The sequence below is a fragment of the Geotrypetes seraphini genome, chromosome 9, assembly GCF_902459505.1.
Source record: "Geotrypetes seraphini chromosome 9, aGeoSer1.1, whole genome shotgun sequence".
Taxonomy (NCBI): Eukaryota; Metazoa; Chordata; class Amphibia; order Gymnophiona; family Dermophiidae; genus Geotrypetes; species Geotrypetes seraphini.
This window is the reverse complement of record NC_047092.1, coordinates 121,344,552-121,370,825: the sequence shown is the minus strand read 5'-3', so window position 1 is coordinate 121,370,825 and position 26,274 is coordinate 121,344,552. Positions and strand designations below refer to the sequence as shown.

Here is a 26,274-nt window from a genome sequence, read left to right as displayed (position 1 = left end):
CCCATTTTTTCTCTACAGCAAAAATGGCCGCCCAGATTTCGAGGTTTATAGTCAAGTATATATGGTAGTATTAATTTTTTATGTTTAATACCGAGTCTGAACAAGCAGGTCAAGGCAGTTTACAAAATTAGAAGTATGTGTAAGCTTGAAATCTTTTGGTGGCCCTCATATCTTTCTTGGGTTCACACTGTGGCCCTTTACATGAAAAAGGTTAGAGAACACTGATCTAAACAGACATCTAAGGATATAATCATGTCTGGGTGTGGCTGAACAGATATCACTTACATTATAGGAAAACTATGTAGTTCATTGTTAGTCCTACTTAGTCATAATAAATCCAGTCTGAGTTAAGTTACATCTTAAGCTTTCTTAGCCATCTATCCACACTGTCAAGACAGTCATCAGATCTATCAATAAATGCCTATTGATTCATATCCATAAAGATCAGCAACAGTGATGTAGCTAGACTGCATATTGGGGTATATCAATGGGAAGAACTGGTGGATATGATGCATTTCCTCTCTGCCTCCCTTTCCTCCCTTCCTGTTTTCTCTTGCTTCACTCTGACTCCATCACTTAACTTAAAACTATAAGTATCAATATTCAAAGTAACTTAGCTGGCCAGAAACAGCTCCTGGCCAGTTAAATCTCCTTAACTGGCTAGAGCCACTGAAAATAACTGGGTTAGTGCTGAACAGAAAACTGGCTATTTTGGGGACATTCCAGGGTAGAGTCAGCACTTGGCTGGTTAAGTGCTGATATTAATTGCATAAATAGGAGCACATAAAAGTCAATCTCATTGATACTGAAAAAGGTAGAAAAGGTGATGGACAATGCCAGGTAGATGCTTGGGTGCATAGGGAGAGACATGACCAGCAGAAAAAAGGAGGTGATAGTGCCATTGTATAAATTTCGGATGAGGCCCCATTTCTGGAGATTGTGCCTTCAAAAAAATATAAATAGGATGGAGTCAGCCAAGAGGACTGCTACAAAATTGGTTAGTGGTCTCTGTCATAAAGTGTAAGACGACAGACGTATAGATTTCAATATGTATGCTCTGGGAGAAAGGCGGGAGAGAGAGGATATGATAGAGACATTTAAATATCTCCATGGCATTAATGTACAGGAAATGAGAATTTTTCAAATCCAAGAAAGCTCCGTTAGAGGGCATAGGATGAAGTTAAGAGGTGATAGGCTCAGAAGTAATCTAAAGAAATTCTTTTTTACGGAAATCTAATCTAATCTAAACCTTAAGTTTATATACCGCATCATCTCCATGAGAATGGAGCTCGACACGGTTTACAAGAACTTAAAATAGGGGGTAGGATTACATGAACTTATGTGTAGAAGGGGGGAGAGAAAGGGGGGAAGGATAGAGCTACAATTTGCTGAAAAGCCAGGTTTTCAGTTGTTTGCGGAATAACTGAAGGGAGCTCAGGTTCCGCAGCGGGGTGGTGAGGTCGTTCCAAAGACCTGTGATTTTGAAGAGAAGGGATTTTCCCAGTTTGCCTGAATAGTGGATGCTGCGTGGAGAGGGGAAGGCTAGTTTAAGCCTTTGGGCAGTTCTGGAGGAGTCGGGACTGGAGGAGTTGAAAGACAGTGGGATAAGAGGAGGCAGGATTCCGTGAATGATCTTGAAAGCTAGGCAGGATCATTTGAAATGGATTCTGGAGATTATTGGGAGCCAGTGAAGTTTGGCAAGGAGTGGGAAGGCATGGTCAGACTTGCGTTTTGAGAAGATCAGTTTGGCTGCAGTATTCTGGATTAGCTGGAGTCTTAGAATACTTTTTTTTGATAGATTTAAGTAGATGGCGTTGCAGTAATCTAGTTTGGAGAGGATGATGGATTGGACAAGGATGGCAAAGTGTTGTTGGCTGAAGTAGGATCTAGCTTTCCTCAGCATGTGAAGGCTGAAAAAGCATGATTTTGCCAAGGAGTTGAGGTGGTCATTGAGGGAGAGAGAGGAATCGATAGTGATACCAAGGACCTTGCATGAGAACTCGAGCTATAGTGTATCACCTGTGGGTAGTGCGAAAAGTGTGGAAAGGGTGGTAGATGCATAGAATATTTTTCCAGTAAAGGTGGTGGAGACAAAGACTGTGTCTGAATTCAAGAAAGCATGGGACAGGCATGTGGGATCCCTTAGGGAGTGGAAGAGATAGTGGATGCTAAGGATGGGCCTAATGGATGGGCCTTTTGGTCTTTATCTGCCATCATGTTTCTATGTTTTAATGTAGTGCCAGTGGTTTAACTTTCTTCATAATTTTGCTGGGAAATGTATGTACATACAAAAGAGATAGGAGATAGTGGATGCTGTGGACGGGAAGACTGGATGGACCATTTGCTGTCATGTTTCTATCTTTATGTGGTAACCCATAGTTGGTTTAGGGGTCCTTATACCATGCTATGGTAAAAACTGGCCTTAGCACACCCTTACACAGGTTTTTCCCATGCCCTAAAGAACACTGCAGCAGCAAAATGGCCACTTTTCCTTTTTTTTTTTTTTTGTATTACTGGCCATATGCTAATGTTGCCATTAGTGCATGGGCCCTTAACACCACCCATTTTGTAGGCTGTAAGGCCTCATGCACTAATCATGCGCTAATCAGTTAGCATGTGCTAATGTAGCTGCACAAATTAGTGCAGGAACATCTACTGTCTACCACCAAACAAGCCTCCTCCAGGAAACTTTCAAGAAAAATTTTTAATGTGTGGTTTGTGGGCACACAATCAGATTTACCACAGCACACCTCAGTGCATTCCAAGGTAAGTCAATTTTAGCTGCAGTAAACATGCGCTAGTACTTACCACAGGTTTGTAAAAGGACCCCTAGATGCTGAATATTACATTTAGGGATCCATTTACAATGCAGCGCTAAAAGGTGGCCTTAGCAAACCCTTATGCAGGCCCCCATGGCAAAATTTTTTAAAAAAATTTAGCGCAAGGTTTCCCCTTGCACATTGTAGAATTATTGTGAGATGCTTTTAGCACATCCCACAGTAAACCTTTTCAGCTGCAGTTAGCACGGGCCAGTGCTTACTGCAGCTTAGTAAAAGGAGACCATTATTTTAGACTATGGAGCACTGCCATCTTTTGGTTAAGTACTGGTAAGGAGGACTTTTGTTTTATTGCTTTTTGTTAATATTAGAGCATTGCCTCTTTTTAGACTAGCATTTTTAACCCTTTAAATTTAATTGTCTTTTAGCTCCAACCTGGTTGGTGATGCTGTTTTTATATACCACCTGGATATGTACTCTCATTTTGTCCTTTTAACTAATCTCTGATATTAGCTAGTCTGTACAAGTACCTTTTTGACTATAATGTGATTAGATATCTGTTTCTTTATATATTATGTAGCCCTTTGGTTTGAATATGATCTACCTGTTGCCTCCATGGTTTTACATGTATAATTTATAAATGCTTCTGTCCCTGTTTTATATGTCCACTTTTTTATATATACAGTATATTGCATATATTTTGCATACAGTTCTTCACTGTCAGTTTAATTTCCATCCTATAAGTTCACATAGAATTTTTCTTTTTTCAACCATCTTTATTTTCTCTTCTTTATTAATTTCCAGGTACTTTAGTTAGATTGTGAGCCTTCGGGACAGTAAGGGAATTTTTTAAGTACCTTCTTACTTCTCATTTATAATCTTACTGTATATTTTCTTCAAACCGCTTAGAACCTAACGGATGTAGCGGTATATAAGAAAAAATAAATTACATTACATTACAGTATGCTCATGTGGAAGGGCATAATCGAAAGGGATGTCTAAGTCTGTTTACGTCCATCTCGCAAGTCGTCCAAAGTAAAAAAACAGCTTAAGACACATTTTTGAAAGATACGTCCAACTTTTTTTTTCGTTTCGAAAATCATCTAATTATACGTCCTGCCAATCTGATCGTCCAAGCCACTAAATCGTCTATCTTTATACTACATTTTCGTCCAACTTTCCGTCCAAGTCCAAAACACCTAGAACAAGTCCTGTTGGACGTGGGAGGGGTCTGCAAAGTGACGGACTGCACACTCAGACATGCCACCTAAATAGTGGGGTACCTTACAGGGCACTGCTGTGAACTTCACAAAAAGGGTGCCCTGTCTTCTCCTCCCTAAAGCTTCCTTATAGGTTACGGTGAACCCCCCAAACCAACTCCAGAATCCCCTAGACCCACTTATCTACAACCCCAATGGCTCTTATGGCTGCAGGAGCCACTTATATGCCAGTACAAAAGGGTTTGGGGGATGTATAGGGGAGTGCACATGTTTAAGTATCAATGCAGTGATTACAGGGGATTATGGGCATGGGTCCTCCTCTCCATGAGTCCCTAACCCACCCCCAAGATGACTTAAGTTGCCTCTAGGCTGGACGTCTAGGCATTCCTTTGCCAGGCGGCCAGGTGATGATGATCTGGAGGCTGAATTTTAAAGTTATGATTAAAATTTTTATGGGGGTGGGGGGGTTGGTGATCATTGGGGTAGTATGTGTGGGTCTGTTTTATGTGTTTGCAGTGCTTATCTGGTGACTTTAGATGGGTTTATGTGACTTAGACCATGTTTTACATGGTCTTAGTCACAACATCCAAGTTCCGTCTAGGCTCTGTTGTAAAACCTTTGGTTATACAAGCTGTACGACTAAGTCTAAGCCAGCCCATATCCTGCCCAACTCTTGCCTTCAACACGCCTCCCGAAACGCCCCATTTAGCTTTGGTCGTTCAGCGGCACTATGAAGGCCTAGGTCATTTAGAAATACATCCAAAACCCGTTTTTATTATCGGCACTTGGAAGTTTTTGAGAAATGTTCATCCAAGTGCCGACTTAGGCCGGTTTTTGGACGTTTTTCTCTTTTGATTATGAGCCCCTTAGGGTTTTTTGATGGTTTTAATTATGTTTTTAATCATGTTTTCATTATGATTTTACTGATTGTAATCTGTTATTTTTTATAGTTTAACTAAACCCCTGATACAGCCAAGGCAGGATTAACCAATAGGCAAAGTAGGCATGTGCCTAGGGTCTGAAATGGTCAGTAGGGCCCAATGAAGGAGGGCATCAACATTGTTTTCGCCAAACAGCGATGGGCCCCTCCAGCATCGATCGTGAACACGGGCCCCACCCCAATCGGCAACGCGCCCCCCCCCCCCCCATTGATGGAAAGTAAGACAAGCAAGCAATGCGGGTAAGAAAGGCAACGGGAACTGTAATTGTGTAAGCGGTGCTGCTTGCTGTTATGCCTATGGCCAGGGGGTAACTGAAACTCAACATACTACGTGATATGTCTCCTCAAGTCTGCTTATCTGACTTCCGTGACCTGGGTGTTGCCAAAACAACAACAAAAGGACAGTAAAACCAGATGGAAAGCTGGTTTCTGCAACAAGTTTGCTGATCTGCTATCCTGACCTCCTTGACCTGGATGTTGCCAAAACAACAAAGAACAAAAGACCAGGACCGGGTGTGCCTGAATCGTAATGAAGGACGCTGGTTACTGCAGGACCAGCTGTTTAGCTATGAACTCAGCAGCTTTCACCCTTTATAAGGACGGGATTCTGCCCCTAACATTAGAATCCAAGACGTCTAAAGGGACAGTCTCCCGTGTCCACCCACCTATCAATTGCAGGGATTCCCAATTGTGAAGGCTGGTCGTTGCCTGGGATTACGGTGAAGCTATTTTATTCTTATATTCATATAAATATATATATTAAAGGGTTATTGTTTATGCTTTTATATTGTCTGTGTGCTTTTCTGAGTGTCACTGATCATCCCATTTGACAGAAATAAGTGGCGGAACATATTGGTACCAGAAGTGGGGTGATCAATGTGGTCAGAAAAGCTACCCAGAAAACAAGGGGTTGAGGAGCAGGCTCCCAATCCCTCCATTCCGGATTGGAATGACAGTATAGGTAAATTAATGGCCACTGAGTGGTCTGTAGAAGCAGGATTATGTGAATCCTGTACTTTTGGAAGTGGGGATCCACATGAATTATGTGCCTCCTTACAAAGGGTGAAAATCTCAAAAGGAAAAGAGCAAGAAGGAATTTCTAGACAAGGAAGGATGATTTTGTCAGCCTGGAGGAATTTGCATGAAGCTAAACATAAGTTACAATTGAAATTAGGAGATCTGGAAAAGAAAATGTGTAATCAACACCATGCCATTAAAATGCTACAATGTCAGAATAAGTTGTTAATGGATAAGGTAGACACCTATCAAAATGTAACAGAAAAGGCAGCTGTGCGATGTGCACGATATAAATACAAGAAACGGAGGCGGAAAGTGAGTTACAGAAAAGTTAAAATCTTAATTTATCATCTGCCGGATGATTGGAATCCAAACAAACGGGATGGGGATATTTGGGATTCAAATTCTAATATCAGTGAGGAGGATATATGTGTTGAAGGAGAACAGGCAGAAAGTTTAGAAGCAAAGCCTGTGAGGAGACAAAGATTACAGGGAAATCTGCAGACAGGAGAAAATCTGACTAGAAATAATGTTATGGAGGATGTTACTCAACAAGAAGTCATGGATATGATGGCACGCTTTACACAGCAGCCTGGGGAACCACTAATACAATGGGTAATTCGGGTGCAGGAGCTGGGCGCAGCAGGGATTATGTTGGATGCCACAGATGCCCCTAAATTTGTTCAAATTAGTCAAGAAGTAGCAGTACAAAATGCGTTACGGGAGGATCCTTATCCTGCAAAAAATGCCCAATGGTCTTTATTACAGATAATTAGTAGGGGTGTCACGAGGCTATATCCACTTGAATCTGATTGGCCCTCAAATGATAAAATTTGGTATACATTGAAAGATGCTCAAATGAGAATTAAGGAGGAGGCTATGAAGGTAGCCTTAGTAATAGGTCACGCTGACACATATATGTCATTACCTTTTACAGTGTCCATGAGAAATAAAATTATCAAGTATGCTGCACCAGCATACAAACAGGTAATGATAACTTTGTTGATCAATCAAATAGACAGGACTATTTTGGAAGCCTTAGAAGCGGTCCGACAGTTAGGAGATCGGGGGGACTGGGGACCTTAAAATACTTTTGATAAAAAGAGAAAAGGACAATCCAATTCAAACAGGGCTAATTGGGTGTCTCGGAGGAATATGTTTTTGGCATTAATAAAAGATGATGTAAAGAGGGAAGAAATAGATGGGAAAGATACAGGGACGTTATGGGAAATGTACAAAAGTAGAGGACTGGGAAAGAAATCTATGTCTCAAGCACAAGTGAACAAAGGAGAGAGGGAGGATATTTTGGTGCCAACGGCTCCTCCTGAGGAAACTGCTTCCATTCTTTATCCTGATTTAAAAGGGTGGAAGTGTTGGGAAACTGCTTCCATTCTTTATCCTGATTTAAAAGGGTGGAAGTGTTGGGAGGATCAATGATGTGAATGCCAAGCCTCAGTGTTTGCCTGGACCAAATTAGAACAGCGTCCGCATGTAGAGATAAATATTTATTGGAAATCTGGGGAGCAAAAGGTACAAGCTGTAGTGGACACTGGGGTGGAGGAATATAAATATCAGGATTGGGGGGAAAATTATACAAGTGGGAAGAAAAAAAAATAAAAATTTTTTTACAGATTTTAAAATTGGACAATTATCAATTTGGGAATATACTGTATTGATCAATGAGATTCCTAAAAATATAATAGGGCTAGATATCCTAAAAGGGTTAACATTACAGCTTTCCGATGGAATCTATAGTTTTGGTAAATTGCCAGACATTCCTATGAGATCAAAGTAGTTGTGGGGAAATTATCCAAACCAATAGTAGTACCGATCTCCACTAAAATTGTAAACATGAACCAATGCATTTTTTTACTATTCCTATAGTGGAGCAATGTCCAGAACAATTTGCATTCACTTGGCAAGGGAGGCAATATACATCTACCAGACTACCACAAAAATACTTACATAGTCCCACTTTCTATCACAAGATTATAGCAGAACATTTAGATAATTATACCTTACATGCAGGAGTAGAACTATCACACTATATTGACTAAGTGGGCAAAAGGATGCCGAGAGGTGGGCCTTTTTGGATTCTGGAGGCAACATATTTCACATCTGGGGTAACATATGGGGTAGGTTGGACAGTAAAAGAGTAGAAATATTGTTAAGTGACCTTTATAATGTATAAAGTTTTGTTAGATAGTATAAGGAAGTTGCACTCCAAGTGATTTTGCAAATGTGTCTTTTACCTCAAACACTAACATTGTGAACCACTGTACCTGCACGTAAACCTCTCTTGTATGTTTTATAGATTAAAACGTCCCTGCTTGCATTCTCTTATGATTGTGTGACAGAGCTTTGAAATGGAAGAAGATAGAAAGGAGACCAGCAAAACTATAGAGCAATTAACTTAAGTTTCTATCTCTCTTTCTTTTAGAAGCTTAGCATCCAGACATGGTCATTAGAACCAATTTCACTGTGTCATATTTAAAATACTTCCAGCACTGTGACCTGATAGTGGGAATCCAATGGATACCAAATTTGTTTATGACTCTTTTGATTAATAATGTGCTTATTTACAGATTAAATTCAACCCTGAATCATTGCCGATGGAAGAAAGCATGCCGGAGCTCTGTGTTTGTCTGTTTCTGTTATGTGTTGTCTGTTTTAGCTTATGGGGTACCCCAATAAACATCGCACATTGGCCATTTCCAGAGTTTTTCCACCCCTTCTATTAGTCCAAATGGTACCATATCACTTTCCAAAAAAGATTCCCCCACATACAAGAAAGTTTCTTATGAAAACCATGCTCACAATGATTTTATGCTATGGCTCATACAGCCCAATTATAATTTAGTTAGGGGTTATATTATAAGAGGATATCTGAAGAGAAAAAATTAGAAAGCTTTATACCTGGTAAAATGGTGCTCATTGGTATTTGATATTTGCTAAATAAAATAAAAAATGGTCTCTCTTTATTTAACTTACCAGGTATAAACAGTGCAGTGCACATCTCTGACATAAGTTATTTTGGTATTACCATCAGTACGTGTTTATGGTCTCTCTTAAGTGACATAATAATTATGTCCAGAACATAAAAAGGTGTATTTTCTGAATGTCCTACAGAATACCTTTAAGTGCATTAGTGTTGTTTCTCTTATCTCAAACAAATACTACTTTACACACAAGTATTGTGTCACATGTTATCACATTCTGTACATAAAGTGGTTTTTCTCCTTTTTCTTATCTTCTCTTTTATCACTAGGGGTGTTTATTGTAACTAAAGCATTGAAGCTAAACAGTCATGATGAAATATTTTCCTTGGAAAATCACGTACTGGGAAATGTTATTCCATATAGACTTTCATCCCTTTGTGATAGAATTGGTCAGCTCTGCTCTCTTATTCTTATGATTTGACAAACATGCTGGGTTAAGAGAAAATTTCACCAGATCGAGAAGATGATGACACACAACCAGACATACAGTGCCGTGCCATGACGCTATTATGTGGCACCGACTTGGGAATAGAAGTGAGCCTATATCCTGCCACTTCACATTAGGGCTGGTCTCTGGGGGTGGTGCACTTGACTCTTACATGAGTGAAGGCATGTGAGTGGCATAGCAAGCCTATTGAAACTGGAGCATAGCCAGACCCTAACCAAAGCTGCTAAGAAAAACGGGATACCAGATAACTGCAGTGATCGATGGTGAATAAAGCTACCCTAAATGTATGTAAGCCATGAGTAAGAGCACAAACATAATATTAATAAGATTATTAATTTCCATGATTCCCTATACGTGATACTTTCAAGTAAAATGCCTAATTAGCAAGAAATACTAGGGAATGCAAGAATACCAGGTTTAGAACATAGGGAAATAATTTATGAATGGAAAATTAATTTTCCCATTTTACCTTTACCTAAATGTAGAACCTGAGGTATAGTAAATACTATTGTTTCTGAAATACTGGCTGGCAAACAAGCATATTTTGGCTCCAGAGAAGCAGATGTATTTAGATGGGAAGGTGAATGGGTGCCAAATACTGTACATAATCATGAACTAACACTACGATATGAATGTTACATGTCGTCAATGATAACTGTGTTTTGTTTTTTTACCACAAAGAATTAACTTTATCTCATTGATTTAAAACCACATCACATTCTGTACCCTTAGATAGAAAATGGTGTAATTTTGAAATGAAACAATGTGTCCTTTTACGGTGATGCCTTTGACATTGGGACCCCAATTAGGGTTTCCCACTTATCATGGGCAACAAATAGATGAACAAAATAAAACAAACGTGTCATCTATGAACCATGTTCTTTACAACATACATACAATTTGTGCCAATGGACCATTCCACCGCAAGGTTATACCTTTATACAAGAAATATCACATAAAAATGTTTGTGTTGCTAGCAGTACTGTTGAACTTGTGATTCATGCTATTCAAGCTCCCTTTTCAGTATGTTTATATCAAATGTAAATATTAATTTTTCTTTTGCCGATGTACTTACTCCAATTATTTTATTGCCATCTATAAAGAAAGCCATGCAAAATATAGCAATCCTATAGATACTGAATTTTGCAATACTAACTTGCATTCTGTAGCAGATCACATTGAAGCTACCACTGCACACCATTGGTGGGAGGCTTTTACTCTTCATCCCTTACTCTATATTTTTGTTTAACTATCCTTATGTTAACATTTCTTAATTGTGGGTTTATACAAACGGACACTCTCTCCCTTTATTCGGAAGATTTCTTATTGGGAGGTGCAGACTTGAGGATCAGGGGTGGACTGTTATGCCTATGGCCAGGGGGTAACTGAAACTCAACATACTACGTGATATGTCTCCTCAAGTCTGCTTATCTGACTTCCGTGACCTGGGTGTTGCCAAAACAACAACAAAAGGACAGTAAAACCAGATGGAAAGCTGGTTTCTGCAACAAGTTTGCTGATCTGCTATCCTGACCTCCTTGACCTGGATGTTGCCAAAACAACAAAGAACAAAAGACCAGGACCAGGTGTGCCTGAATCGTACTGAAGGACGCTGGTTACTGCAGGACCAGCTGTTTAGCTATGAACTCAGCAGCTTTCACCCTTTATAAGGACGGGGTTCTGCCCCTAACATTAGAATCTAAGACGTCTAAAGGGACAGTCTCCCGTGTCCACCCACCTATCAATTGCAGGGATTCCCAATTGTGAAGGCTGGTCGTTGCCTGGGATTACGGTGAAGCTATTTTATTCTTATATTCATATAAATATATATATTAAAGGGTTATTGTTTATGCTTTTATATTGTCTGTGTGCTTTTCTGAGTGTCACTGATCATCCCATTTGACAGAAATAAGTGGCGGAACACTTACCAAAAGCTTCCCTCTGACGCAGCTTCCTGTTTCCGCCTGGGTGCATGGTGGGGTGGGGCGGGACAGGGGGCTCAGTGTACTTGTGTGCCTAGGGGCCCTCGATGAATTAATCCTGCCCTGGATATAGCCCTTACGTGGGCAAAACACGGCCTGTGTCAGGTTTCTGTACATGCATTGTGTCTTCACTACAATAAACTGTTTTGGTTATTTCATTTTGGCTGCTCTGCTGTTTTGACCACCATTTTGGATTTTATAGCCCACTTGCTCTGTTACCTTTTAAGACCCTCAAAATTAGCATGTGGCCATTAATTTGGAAAATGAGAATATCAGCCATTATTTGACATGGCAAAAGTGGTCTTAGAGCATAAGATCCATGTAAGGGGCGTGCTAAGGCCATTTGTGCTGTGGCATTAGTAAAAAGGCCTCATTGTTCAGTAAAGATTAAGATTTGCTTTTTGTTTTTTGTAAAAAGAGAGATCTTTTAAGCCAATGATTGAACAATTGACATCCCAATAAAAAAACATGGGTTGCCTACTGCTCTGAAGCTTTTTCCTACCTCATTTTCTTATGCTGAAACCTAGGCTGCATATTATGGACATATTTACAGTGGATTTTGTGTTTTCAATATGTAGTGCTAATTCCATGGATCTCTTGATTTTGTAGCGTTTAAAAGATTTCTAGCCCATGAAATTGAAGAATGGTCTGTGTTTAATAAAGATTGCTTCACTACTCCATCCAATGGGATAATTTTGCCTTTGGATATCAGCAACTTACTGGCTGTTCAATACAGGCTGGTTGGTTGGCTGTTCAATACTGCTCCTTGTTTAATGAAAATGAAACATTTTGGAAATGTTCTTTCTGAATAGTATTCAGAATAAAGGTTACTTATTTCAGTGGAAATGAAAAGTAGACTAGACAGGATTTTACTGTACCTTGGTTTACCACAAGAGTCATAAACCTGTTGTATTTCAATACTAGAGGTTGCTGAGTCCCATAATAAAGGACTAATGCTGCTTGTAAGCTACCTCACAAGCAGGGTTTGCTCATTGGCTTGGGAACATCACGCTGCCAAGTCATGGCCCAATACTTCCAGGTCATTGCTTAAAGAGGCAAGCACCTGGTAAATCTTTAGTCTCCCATGTGCCTTCCCCCCCCCAAAAAAAAAAAGAAAGACCTTGTTACAAGCCCCCCAATCAAGCCTCCCAACAGTACACCCCACCCAAAAGCCTCCCCCACCATGGAGGGTCCCTCAACCAGAAGCCCTGCTCCCGTCAATTATGCCCCCATCCCCAAAGGCTGCACCCATGCCAGTATGTTAAAACTCTCTTGGATCTAGGAGACGTATTACTGGCCACAATAATGTTTTAATGACCAAAGCATCATTAGTGACTCAGAAAACCACTTGTCTAGGGTTACCATAGGTCTGCATTTACCCAGACATGTCCTCTTTTTAGAAGACTGTCCAAGAGGCTTTTCATAAGCCAGCAGTTTGTCTGGGTTTAGGAGATTGGGGCTGCATCTGGAGGGCATCATCACGTCATGTGTGACATCATCACGTCATGTCTGCACATGCTCATAGGCTCTCCAGTTGCAGCCCCAAGCTCAGGGAAGGAGAACAGGTTTGGGTGTGGGCGGGGCAGAGGCGGAACAGGGCAGAACAGAGTGGGGCTAGGGTGGAATGGAGCGGGGCCCATGCATCCTCTTTTTTGCAGAAATATGGTAACCCTACACTTGCCAATAAACAGTGCATGGTCTCACTGTACAGTACCTGTATTAACTTTTCTAATGTAAATCTACCACATGTAATGGTCTTTTTCCAGTTCCTGCTATGTTTGCGTCCTCCAAAATCTTCAAAACTGCTTGGAGTAAACCAGTTTCCATTAGCCTCTATACATGGCTTCCCTGCAAGACAGACACAGAAAGGCAACTCATATCTTATCATTGATTCTGCTGGGACTTGGCGGGATAAATCCTAGTCAGGGCTTACAATATCCATTTCTCTTTTCCCATACAGACAGCCCACAGCCACACTGTCATACATAATTCTGCCAGTGGCAGTCCCTGGCCTCTTTAGTTTCTCTCTTGTCGCTTTCTTCTCCTGCTGTTCTCTGCACTAAAGCCTCAGTTTTTCCTCATGCCTCCTGTATCTACACTTCAGCTGGAATTTTCATGTTCCAATTATAAAGCAATTGTCAGATAGTTTATAGTTTATTTAGATTTACTATACCAGTTCATCCAACTTGTGGAACCAAGCGGTTTGCCAAAATTTACAAAACATAAAGAAGGAACAAATATTTTGATAGGACATAATTGATTTATATCTTTATGCTGTTTGACTTGTAGGAGTTTTGTTCCTCTGTTCCTTTCTAGCTTCTGCTTTCTCTCTCTCTCTTTCTTGTATCAGGCTCTTTCATTCATGATTGTAATGCAAGCACATCAAACTCGCAGCCGACAACAAACATCTTTGCGGCCCAGCCAATGTAATCCAATAAGTCATAATTAGAGTTGCAAAATTTCTCCCGCAATCATTCGACACCAAACAGTCACCTATCTAAGCCAGTCGAAAACAACAATACAACGTACAAATATAACTAGTTGCTTATTCTTATTAAGTACTACAATGTGGACGCCTTTGGTATCCGAGACATGTTTGCGCCTCTAGTCATAACACACCATTTCCACCCACTAATACTATCAATGAATCAGACAATAACAATACCTTCCACGTCATTAGTCTTGTATTGACTTGCTTGGTGTGCCTAAGAGGAAATATTTCACCTTCAGAGTACAATAAAAATACATGTATAGGTTTATTTATGTTACACTTATTAATTTGTGCAATTATTCTGTGTCTGGTAAGTTAATATTTCAGAAAAGATTTTGATTTTAACTGAAATTATTTTTGTGTGTGTTAACAATTACTCATTTATTTCAGCTCTTTACTTATTTATTTCAGTATTTAGTATGTCTTTAACAAAATCAATTGGTAGTAAAACTAAATTAAAAATTGCTGATGAACATTGAAATTTCCAATAAAAGTGGGAATTGGAGTATTTTTGCTGTGAAGTAAAAGATATAATAATTTGCTTGATATATAATAATGCTATTACCCCCCCACACACCCCTTTTACTAAACCCTGATAGAGGTTATTAGCTCAGGGAGCCATGTTGAATGCTTCACACTACTCCTGATGCTCATAGAGTTCCTATGAGCGTCAGGAGCAGCGCGGAGCATTCAATGTGGCTCCCTGCGCTAATAACTGCTATCGTGTTTTAGTAAAAGGGGGGGGGGGTTAGTGTGCCAAAGTTATATAACATTAAACGGCACTATGAACAGCATAAATCAAAATATGACAATTATGAAGGATTAATGAGACAAAAAAAAGTTGAAAGAGCTCAAGTTGGGACTGAAAAAACAACAGTTCATGTTTACTAAAGTATCACAAGAAAGTGAAGCGGTGGTGCATGCAAGCTACACCTTGTCAGAGTTGAAAGCTAAATGCTCAAAATCTTTTACCGAAGGTGATTTCATCAAGGAATGTCTAATTAAAGTTGCAGAAATTGTTTGTCCTGGAAGTGTGAAGGTTTTTCAATCTCTTTGTCTCGAAATACCCAGTTGCAGAAATAATTACTGATTTGGCCAGCAATTTAAGTGATCAGATCAAAGCAAAATCATCTAGTTTCAAAGCTTTTTCAATTGCCTGTGATGAGAATACAGACATTGGGGGCATAGCTCAATTAGCTGTGTTTCTTTATGCTTGTGACATGAATTTCAACATTTTTGAAGAATTATTGGAACTAGTACAGATGTGTGGCATTACAACAGGACAAGATATATTTAATTGTGTTTATGAACTTCTGCAAAAATACAATTTACCTCTGTCAAAACTAACTTTTGTAGCTACAGATGGAGCTCCTTCAACAACCGGAAAAACCAAGGTTTTGTGGCATTACTGAGAAAAAACTTGCTTTATATATCAAGAAGTATATGCACAAAGGTAATAAACATGGAAAATGTGTTGACATATATCAAAAAAATGATCAATTTCATAAGATCTTGAGGCCTAAATCAATGACAATTCTCTGCTTTCTTAAGTGAATTAGAAGGCGAATATTCTGTTATGTCCTACTTTACCGAGGTATGTTGGCTGTCCTACTCCAAGGTCCTTAAACGATTCTGGGACTTGAAAGAAGAAATCTGACAATTTTAAATAACTAAAAATCAAGACTCAAGGTTGTTTTCTGATCCAGTATGGTTTCAAGATTTATCCTTCATGGTTGATATATAACAAAGCACTTAAACGATTAAAATTTAAAACTGCAAGGAAAAGATCAGATCATTATGGACTTGTGTGATCAAGTTAAAGCTTTCCAATGTAAGCTAGTTCTCTAGGAAAAATGGTTGAAAAATGAAGATTTAACACACTTTCCAACAAACCAAGTTTAGGTGAAATTGCATCGTATCAAAAATACGTAGAAAAAAATTTTAAGCCTTAGAACTGAGTTTGAAACAAGATTTGCAGATTTTAAATCTTTGGAAGACAAGTTTTCTTTGTTTTCTTCGATTTTCTCAATAAATGTAGAATCAGTACCTAATCATATGCAAATGAAAGTAATTGAGATCCAGTGCAATTCAGATTTGAAGACAAAATACAGTGAAGTTGGCTTGCTTGAATTTTATAAATATTTTCCCAGGCAGGTTTGAAAATACTTGAAAATTCGCATATGAAATTATTTCCATATTTGGAAATACTTATCGGTGTGAGCAGTTATTTACACTTATGAAAGGAAATAAATCCCCTATCAGATCCAGAATTACTGACATTCACCTTGGGTCAGTTTTAAAAGTAATCACTGTGGACAAGATTTCTCCTGAAATAGGAAAAATAGTAGCAGAGAAGAGATGCCAAGTGTTGGGAAGAAAATATTCAATTTATTGTTGTTCTTGTTCTTTTTTTATACTGTACTTTTCATAATAAACCTAAGTTTCTATGAAAAATTACATTTTTGCTTTTTTGCGGCCCACATAAACTTAAACCTTGTTTATTTGGCCTGTGTCAGCCTTTGAGTTTGACATGCTTGTTCTAATGCTGTCTGTACTTTTACTTCCCTCTCCTTTATCTATACTACATGCTTGCAGCACCCTCTTGTGGCTGGAAGAACTACTATACCACTATTTGTGAGCATTCCCTCAGTGTGTGATATAAATTACTCCCTCCTAATTCATGGATGAGTAAAGTGTCATCTTCCCAGGGTAATACAGACATTTTTTCTTTGGATAACTCATGGTTATATTTATTCTCTATGTCCCATTTTCCCCCTTTGTTCTGTGAGCATATTTTATTCCCCATACGTTATGAGAGTTAGAGTATATCTTTTTATAGGTCATTTAATTGGGAAAACAGATATCTAATTCCACCTGTTTAAAATTATACAAGTATTTAATAAAAGGTTTTACAGGGGGTATATTTCTCCCTATGAATTGTAAGCCTTAAATACTACTGTAAGTTTTGTGGCTAGATTTCACTTGAGGGTTAGGATGTAAGTGTTTATCTCATTTGTAAAGGGTGGATACCTCCCCTGAAGAAGTAGTCATCAAAACCTGTCAAGATATATATTTTGTTTATTTCCAGCAAAAGGAATCAGACTGAAAGCAATGGGTACCTGACAGCAGGTACAATACTTCAGCTGATACAGTCTGGGCAGCCATCAGGTTAACAGAATTCAGTTAACAGAAGCAAGTTTTTAATTCTTATCAATTCTGTCTGATTTTACTAGCTCCCAGGTTTTTTTTAAATTGAAAAAGAACCTTCAGTTTATAATTGAAAAAGAACTTTCAGAACCTCTGGTTTATCACCAGTTCTTCTCCAAATATTTTTGAAAATGACTCAGGTAAATAAAACATCTGAATTACAGTACTGTGATACAAATAAAGACAATCCATATTGAATGAGACATATACATACAAGTATTGGGGGCCAGCAGAGTGACAACTTTCAGTCTTGCCTTATTAATGTACATGAAACTGATAGCTGTAGTCATTTTATGAGGTCATCACGATAGTCACATTCATGTATCACTTATATACCAGGTTGTAAAGAATTTTACCCGTTACGAATTTCTCCTTGTACAACATCCCCTCTTTTATACCACAGGTCACAGGAAGCCTATTATCACTGAAATTCACATCTGTTGACTTTTCCTTTTCCCTTCTTCTACCAGCAGTTGTGCCATGCTGTAATTTTCCTATAAAATGGAAAGTGCTATGAATATCAGGACCCTTCATTCTTGAATCATTAAAAGCTTTCCCCAGAACAACAACCAACAAAACTGTTAGACAGTGGCATAGCAAGAAGGGGCGGACTGCCCTGGGCACCATCTTGGTGGAAGGGCTATCACCTCTCCACCCCATTCCCCCATGCCAAGCTCACGCCCTCACCTTCCCCCCTCCCCATACCTATTTAAATCTTCACCAGCACAAGCACATTCTTCAGCCAGCTGCTCGTGCTGGCCTGGCTCCCTTCTGAAATCACTTCCGGACCATGGGTCCAAGAAATGAAATCAGAAGGAAGCCAAAACCAGAGCAAGCAGAGAAGCTACTTGAACTGGCAAAGATTTAAAGAGGTACGGGTTGAAGGGAGGACGTGAGTGTGTGGTGTGGGGGTCGGGGAAGGAGCCGGCAGGGGGGCATGGAAGGAGCGAGAGGGCAGGGAGACGCTTCCTCCCCAGGTGCCTCTTACCCTTGCTACACCACTCCTGTTAGATGGCAGTTTTGAAAGACATTTCTGTAGAAATAGGGTTTTTGAAAATTCTCAGTACTTATGCTTCATGTGCATATGTATATTGGGGAATTGGGGAGGCATTGCCAGGGGATGGTGGTGGGGTGAAACATGCATGCATTTCCAACATATGCATGTAAGTTTACATAGAAAAAGTGCTCACACAAATATCAAGAGCAGATAATGTGCATTTACTTTTCCCAACTCAACTTTTAAAGAAAAATTTTTCCCTTAGACAACTGATGTATAAAGTCTATAGGTGTACACAGGGACATAATCTAGTTCCCATCCTCACCCTAGTCCCTAGTCAATTCTTTCCCATCTCCATTCCCATTCCCATCATATTGCTACTGTCCCTCAACATCTCTAGACAATTCTCTTCTGTCCCCACCCCATCTCCATCATAATCTACTGCCCCATTGCCACAATTTTCTTTCCCATCCCTGTACCCAAACCACATTTAAAAGATCTTGTAAATTCAGACAAATGTAAAATTCAGCCTATAATTTGTTAAAACTTAACACAAAACAATAGGTATTACTTTGTTAAATATGCAAGAAAGCAAAGTTGCTTATCTGTAACAGGTGTTCTCCGTAGACAGCAGGGGAATGTATCCACACTTGAAGGTGAAGTCCTCTGACTGAGCCTGAGTGCCAGTGCTCTCCCCTAGCTTATGGTAAGCGTTGGAGTTTACTGGGCATGTGTGGGGACCCTATTCCTAGAGCCCCTCCCCTCAGTTTTGACCCTAGCAATGAGATTAATATTAGTTTGAGGGGATGGTAGGCGGGCAAGTGTGGCTGCATTCCCCTGCTGTTTACGGAGAACACCTGTTACAGGTAAGCAATTTTGCTTTCTCTGGAGACAATCAGGGGATATGCAGGCATGCTTGAAGGTGAGTCCCAAGCTGAAGGAATTACATGAGTGGTGGCTAGCCATTACAGTGCAAATAAGTTTCGTAGAACTGATTGTCCAAAATGAACATCTTGTGACAAGCCTTGGTCTAAACAATAGTGCTTTGTAAAAGTTTATGTTTATTAAAACCGTTATATACCACTTATACAGCCAAAAAGGATCAAAGCGGTTTACAGCACAACTCAATCAAATTTTTGAAAAGAACTCAATTAAAAATAGGAAAGAAAAAGAAAATTAACATTTCTAATAGATCTTCGTGACATTTGGAACATTGAGATAAAGCAGTATATTTCTGTATCTCAATGGCCATGAATTTGGACTTGGAGGATGTGATGTACAGCATCAACGTCTATGAGACAAATATGGTTTTTCTTATTACATAGATCTTTTTGAACCCCCAGTTAGGTTACACAGGTTAGATTGTTCGAAATCTAATAGATGCTGGCACTGTCATCTAGACATTGGGATTCTGGATCATCTGTTGTTCTATTGTCCTTTGATACTTAACTTTTGGAGTTCAATATGGGGTAGGATTAATAACATTTTGGAATCATCAATTCCACTAACATTTGAGGCAGTCATTTGTGGAACATTATTACATGTTAAGTCCCCTATGGATCAATATAAAGGCCATCTTTTCTTTATCATGACCGGGATAGCCATGCAGATGATTACCCGTAATTGAAAGAACTATGATTGTTTAAATTTTCCTTTCTGGTGGGCTAATGTATTCTCCTGCCATAAATATGAAAAAGTTAATGCAGATAGTTTGTGGCACAGTAATTTTTTAAAATTTGTTTGGGGTCCGTTGGCATCTTATGTTAATTTACTATAGTAGGTCTTTGTTTATAAGTCAGTTTTTGTTTATTTTCATACATATCCAGGGACGGGGGGGGGGGGATATCTCTGTCCTAGTTTGACTTTAGAGTATTTACACTTGGGGTGGGTGGGAGGAGGGGAGTTTATTATTAATTTGATTAGGGTAAGATTATTGGGGAACTCTAAGTTGCTGTGTTTTATGGAATAATCATTAAGTGGATGGGTGGGTGGATGGGTGGGAGAAAATGATTGATTATGTATAATTGTAAGTTGAATGTGCTTGTATTGACGTATTATATGTTATATATTCATGTATTGCACTATTGAAGTATGAAAATCAATAAAGAATTTTAAAAAACCCACAAACATTTCTAATACATAATATCATATTACAGCTAAAATTAATTATTACCCCCAAAATATATATATATATAGAGAGAGAGAGAGGGACATAATTAAAAAAAAGTCAAAAAAGGCCCTAAACGTTGAAAGTAGAAGCAAGGAAAATGTCCATTATAAAAATAAATGTCCAAAAGGAGGTTTTTTTTGATAATGGCCTGCCTCTACGTTCAGCTGTTTAAACACCCAGACCACCATCTCTCCTTCTGCGGGTCGCAGCAGTTCGGGTAGAGGGGTGATTGCATTGTGGCAGGGGAGATGAGCCATCTCTCCTGCCGCAATGGTTGTGGTGGGGGGTGGGTAGGTAGGTTGCCGGCTCGCTGAGCTGATCGCGTCAGCCGCCATCAGTTCAGCGGTCTCTTTTTCGGCACTTATACCTGTTTTGACTTGGTTTAAGTCAAAACATATAATTGCCAACTAGGCAACCTGTCAAAAGGTTTGGTTATACCTGCTGTATGCCTAGGTGTAGGTCAGCCCACCTCCTGCCCACCTCCCACCCTTTCTCCTCCTCTAAAAACGCCTCTTTTCGCTCTATGCGTTTAGAGGCAGGGGAAAGGCCTAAGCTGGTTTTAGATACGTTTAAAACCAGCTTTGGTTATGGGTACTTGGATGATCAGGTTTTTTGATCATCCAAGTACCCATTTAGGCCACTTTTTAGACTTTTTTTGTTATTATGAGCCCCATAAAGTATAAAATTATATAAATACAAATTAATAAAATTAATGCAGACTGCAGTCCCAGATTCAATTACTCAATTTAAAAAGGCCATTTGAAGACCAGGTTGAAGCTTTACATATATCCTGAATAGGTATTGATTTTAGATTTGTTATGAAGGAAGCTGTAGCTCATAGTTTATGCGCTCCAACAGGACAAAGAGACTGAGTAGCAGGACAAGGAGATTGTGAGTAACAAAAACTGATGCAATGTGCAATCTACAAGGACATAGCCCTTTTAGTTGCTGGCTGGCCTCTGCTGGCTGGATTGAAGGAAACAAAAAGCTGGTTGGTTTTACGTAACTGAGAAGTTGCTTAGAGGTAAAAAAAAAAGTAATGTTCTTCTGAAGTCTAATGAATGGAGATGTTCTTCTACTGGAGAAGAGTGTGGGAGTGAAAAGAACAACAGCAAAGTTATAGTTTGATTCAGATGAAAGTCCGTGACAACTTTGGGGAGAAACTTGGGATGAGTTCTTAACTGCACTCTGTTAGGAAAGAACTGGAGATAAGAATAGTATATGACGAGAGCATGGAGTTCACTAACTCTTCTAGCTGATGTTAGTGCTGTGAGAAAAGCCATTTTCAATATAAGGAATGTGGTTCAAAGGGAGTCTTCATTAATTGATCTAAGACTATACTGAGGTCCCACACTTAAGCAGCAATGTGGCAAGGAATGATGGGATACATTTTGGCCTTTCTGACCAATCTTTATTGCTACCTGAGATGATCTCATCTTTTGATTTTTTTTGTTCTGTTTTTAGCTAAGGTGTTGGTGTTTCAAGTTTCCAAGTCAAAGTGTGCAGAGGGACATAATCAAGCCCCATCCCTTCCTATCCTCATTCACTTCAGATCTTGTACCTCCCACTCTGGATCCATTTCCTCCTATCCCTGCAGTGTTAATGACTGTTTTGTCACCAACACTACAGATTCCTATGAATTTCTGCGGTTTTCCCATAGTCCCCATCCCCATGCATAGCTCTAATAATAATAATAATAACAGCTTATATACCGCAATACCATGAAGTTCTATGCGGTTTACAAAGATTAAGCAAAGGTACAAATTGATTGACTTTAAGAAGGGAGGAAGAAAGAGGGTAAAATAAAGACTGCAAGTAAAATGTGCCCACACATTTCACAGTTGTACCCTAAGGAGCAAATTCTATATATGTTGCTGTAAAAAAAAATCAGTGCTGAAGAAAATCAGTACTTAATACTATTCTATAAACCACCTCAAGAGTTAGGTGAGGTTTATAAAATCAAGTGCAGTACCCATCTGCATGACTAACATTTAGATGCAGGCATTTATGCTAATGAAAACCAGACCTAAATGCTTGCTTCTAAGTTGTATGTAGATCAGATATATTCTATAAAAGTGCGCCTAATTGTTAGGAATGCCCACAACCCACTCATAAGCCTCCTCTGGCCACGCCCCATTTTGAGATACATACATTAGAATTTATGTATACCACTTTATAGAATACACTTAGAAAGTTGTGCATATAAATTCTAAATAGTGCCACTAGTTGCTTTTTAATTGGAAATTATTTGCACTGATTGGTATGTTAATTAAGTTGTTCATGCAAACCTACAATGAGTACAGATTTGAACATGCATCTTTGGCACAGTATAAAATCAGGGGGGTAAGAGTATAATTATGTAATAGGGAGTCTAGATTGACAGCACATAAGTACATATAGAGCACCTATTTAAACTGTCTCCACAATTGCACAAAGATACACCTTATCCAAGGCAAAAATAACTTTCTAATGTGACAAATCCAGAGCTAATTCAGAGTTTTTGTCTCTGAATAGGCAGGATTTGCACTATGGCAGGTATGTAGTCCTGTCCCTTTAAAGCAGAGTACTACTAAGGCATGGAAAGGAAGCCTGCCCTGCATTGTGTAATGCCTAAGCTTGTTTTCCCGCCTTGGCTTAGGGGGCATGGCCTTGAGCTCCTAAAAGGCCAGGTCAGAGCACAGGAAGACAGACGGAGACAGGGGAGATAGAATCACGGAAGGCAAAGCTACGGGAGCCTCAGAAACCAGGAAGCTGCAGATCAGGAAGGAAGCTGGGGGCAAGGCAAGGAGAATTGGTATGAGCACAGACAGTCCAGGAGCCCAATGTTAAGTCCAGTGTGAGTCTCCTTCCAAAGATTTCCCTTCTGATTGGGACAAGCAAGAGGAAGGAGAATCTCCTCTCTGTCCAGGGTCAGAATTTCTCCCACAGCCTGAAGCTATGGAGATTAGTACAGGTTACCAGAGTTTGTGGCAGGGAGCCCGGGCAGGGTGATAGAGATCCTGTGCCAAGCACCTGGCAGGTCCCTATTCCCTCCACAGAACCTAGGTTTAAATCAGAGACATTGCAGTACAGAAAACTACACATCCCAAGAGCCTCTAGTTTTCCCTGTGCCAGGAAGAAAGAGCAGGGAGGAACTCTTGTTGGAGGGGGATGGTGTCTTTAGAAGTTTGATTAAGTGATTAATCAAGAAACCTAATAAACTTTAAGTTTTCCCCTGTGTCTATTTTTAAGCCTAGAGCAGTGCAGCTGGGGAAAGTTAAACAGAATTGTGCTGTACCTTTCAATCCTGTCCCTTTAAGAAGAGACAGAAAATTACCTTGGCTTCAAGCCAGGAAGCCTCTGCTGTGCTCACTGTTAGTAATTAGGGGGAGGGGCCTGACATGTGTGAGCCCTTATCCTCCAGCAAAGCTGGGCCAGAGGGGGAGAAGAATAGCTGAGGGAGAGCTGGAAGAGAGGAACAGCTGAGAGAGAGCCGAGTAGCAAGGATGGAGATTTCCCTGCTGAGGAATTGCCTATGCTAGAAGCCATGCATGGTAACACAGCGTGTAAAGCAGGTCAGAGTTTCAAAGTTATCATTGAGGAAGTTTGCTACTCTGCTTGCTGACCGTGTGTAATTCTCTCTGGGCTGAAACCTGAGCCCAGGGCACATGAGTAAAGCCGTTTGAAACGGACCCAGATGAACAGTATAAGTTAAGCCAGAAGCTCCCTGCATTCTGTGGGACATTAAGAGAAGCTTGGGGGTTTTTGAATGTTTTTTCTCTCCAATAACTGAGCCTGTGTTTATGAGGACAAGGACTGGAAGTATTGAGAAAGTTATTTTTGCCTTTTTATGTTTCTTTCTATGTTTTCTTGGAACTTTTGTGACCCAGGGAAGTGGTTACAAAACCTGAACTGGACTTTTCAAAGTAAAAAGACTGTGAGAATTATGCTGGTTTTTCTTTTGGGTATGTTTTAAACCTGAACTGGTTTTCTTCAAGGCTGCTTATTTTGCTGGACTGTTCATAAGAGACTGTAGCAATTATAAGACCTCCAGGAGTGGGGGGAAAGTTTCTTTATTCAGCATTACGTTTCTTGCTGAGAAATAGCCTGACCCACAGGGTGGGGCTGCTCCCTCAACACTGCATAGGGAAAAAACTCTGGTTTTGAATGTGAGGGTTTTTTTCCTTTTTCTGATTTGATAAAGTTTATAAGAAGTGCCAAAGCTTGAATGCCGGGTCCTGTTCATGAACTTTGCTTAGCCCGGAGGCACTCCAACTGTTTTGTTATATTTGCTCAATTATGTCATCTGACATGACTGTGAATTGAATTATTATTTCCAATTAAAGGAAACATTAGCTTTGCTTTTGAAACTCTGTGTGGTTTGGTTCCTTTTGGCATGAAGGGAAAAGCTTGGCTGGAGTACACCAGTGGGTCTGGGAGCCACTGGCAGGATCCGGGTCACAAACAACTCTATTCCTTGTGGCACGGGGCCCCGGGTATGTCACACCGGCCTAGCCCAAGCATCCCTGCCATGAGTTTCAGGAACCAGCTGAAGCCATGCAAATTAGTTAAAACTGTAAGTTTAGATTTGCATTTAACTTTCCTGCTTGTTACTATTTGGTTCCGGTTTACTGTGTGTGAGAGCACAATCCCTTTGAAGAGTGTTACTGAGTAGAGAAAGTGTTTTAAATTTTACCTTACATTGGAGTCAGTAGCTCTTTCCCACATTGGTGCTGATTAGCTCAGTGAGGATTTCACGGTTACTGCAAGCAGAGCTGGAGCTGCAAGCTGTATGTCTCAAAGCTGTGTTATATGCTGTTAAACTTACCTGTGGCTCTCCAATAGGATATTCTCTGTCTCCTAAGGAACTGCCTAAATCTGTATGTCTCCAACATAAGTCTGCTAAAAGATTGTATGAGCAAAATTGATAGAAACTGCCTTGCCAAACTTAACTTATTAGCATAGCCATTAAAACCTGCTAGAAAGCATAGCCAATGTTTCATCTGTGATGGTGAAGGCTGTATTTGAGGGTTTTTTTGCTGTTTTGTTTTTCCATCTTTTTGTCCATGCAGTAAGCTGGAGGTTGAGAATTATAAAAGGGTTTTCTTATGCAAAGACTGTTTCCAGGGCATAAACCCTGGACTATTTAATTGAATGCATTTAATGAATCTTTCTTGTGAAGTATACAAAGAGTTGAAAGTTATCTGGCCGGTGGCCTGAATAAACCTTTATTTTGTTTTGAAGCCATTCTGACTGGGTGTCTATTTTGGGAAAGACTGCCTCTCTCACCTGTACTTGCACTTAGGCAGTTGCCTAGTCTGGTTAAAAGTCCTGAGGAGGACCCTCAAGCTTTAGAGGGCACACTGGGGAGAATATTTTCACAGCCCAAATGCACTAACCAAGCCGGTTAGGTGCCTAGGGGTGACACTACTCACTTATGTATAAAATACATGTGAAAGAATATCATTGGCTGCACATTAACACATGCACAGGGCACATATGTGGACACTCAGTTATAGAATTGTTCTTATTATGTACCTCACATACTTTCATTCTTGCCTAAAATTCTCTCATCAGAAAAGAATCTGACAGTTCCTTGTGTGGTCAATTTGATGAACAGCTCAAATAGAGGTTGTAATTCGTTTTTCTGGTTTTTCTTTCTTCTTTTTACCTGTCTTTGTGCCACTGGTTCCTGGTTCTTCAGAGTCATCATTCTGGATCCCATCAGTCAACTTTGTACCTTAGAAATTGAAAGAGAACATGAAATCAGCACTAGTTGATAGTATAAAACAGCTTGATGAGTGGAGACTGACCTGACCCACTCAATATTTAGCCCATGGCAGTCAACATTTTGAAATACTAACTGCTGCAGGCAGATTTGTGAAAGAATATTTAGCACCAGGTCAAATCCGGATACCAGCGCAGAATACCAGGTGCCTCAGTAGACCCAAACAGTTATCCGGGACCAGATGATATTCAGAGCCGGTAGCTAAATAGTCATTTCTGTGGGCCTACAAACAGTTATCCAGGCATCAGACTGAATATCA

General features: G+C 39.8%; 1 protein-coding gene across 1 annotated transcript in view; it reads right to left on the bottom strand.

The window, feature by feature from the left end:
- Window positions 1–26,274, bottom strand: part of LOC117366910 (nuclear body protein SP140-like protein) — a 219,978-nt gene that overhangs the window by 118,902 nt on the left and 74,802 nt on the right. Inside the window, exons 5-7 of the mRNA XM_033958923.1 lie at window positions 25,899–25,967; window positions 17,438–17,575; window positions 13,098–13,231 (exon numbers count right to left, since the gene is read on the bottom strand). Of these exons, the coding sequence (XP_033814814.1) occupies window positions 13,098–13,231; window positions 17,438–17,575; window positions 25,899–25,967 (341 nt within the window). The remainder of the gene's footprint in view (window positions 1–13,097; window positions 13,232–17,437; window positions 17,576–25,898; window positions 25,968–26,274) is intronic.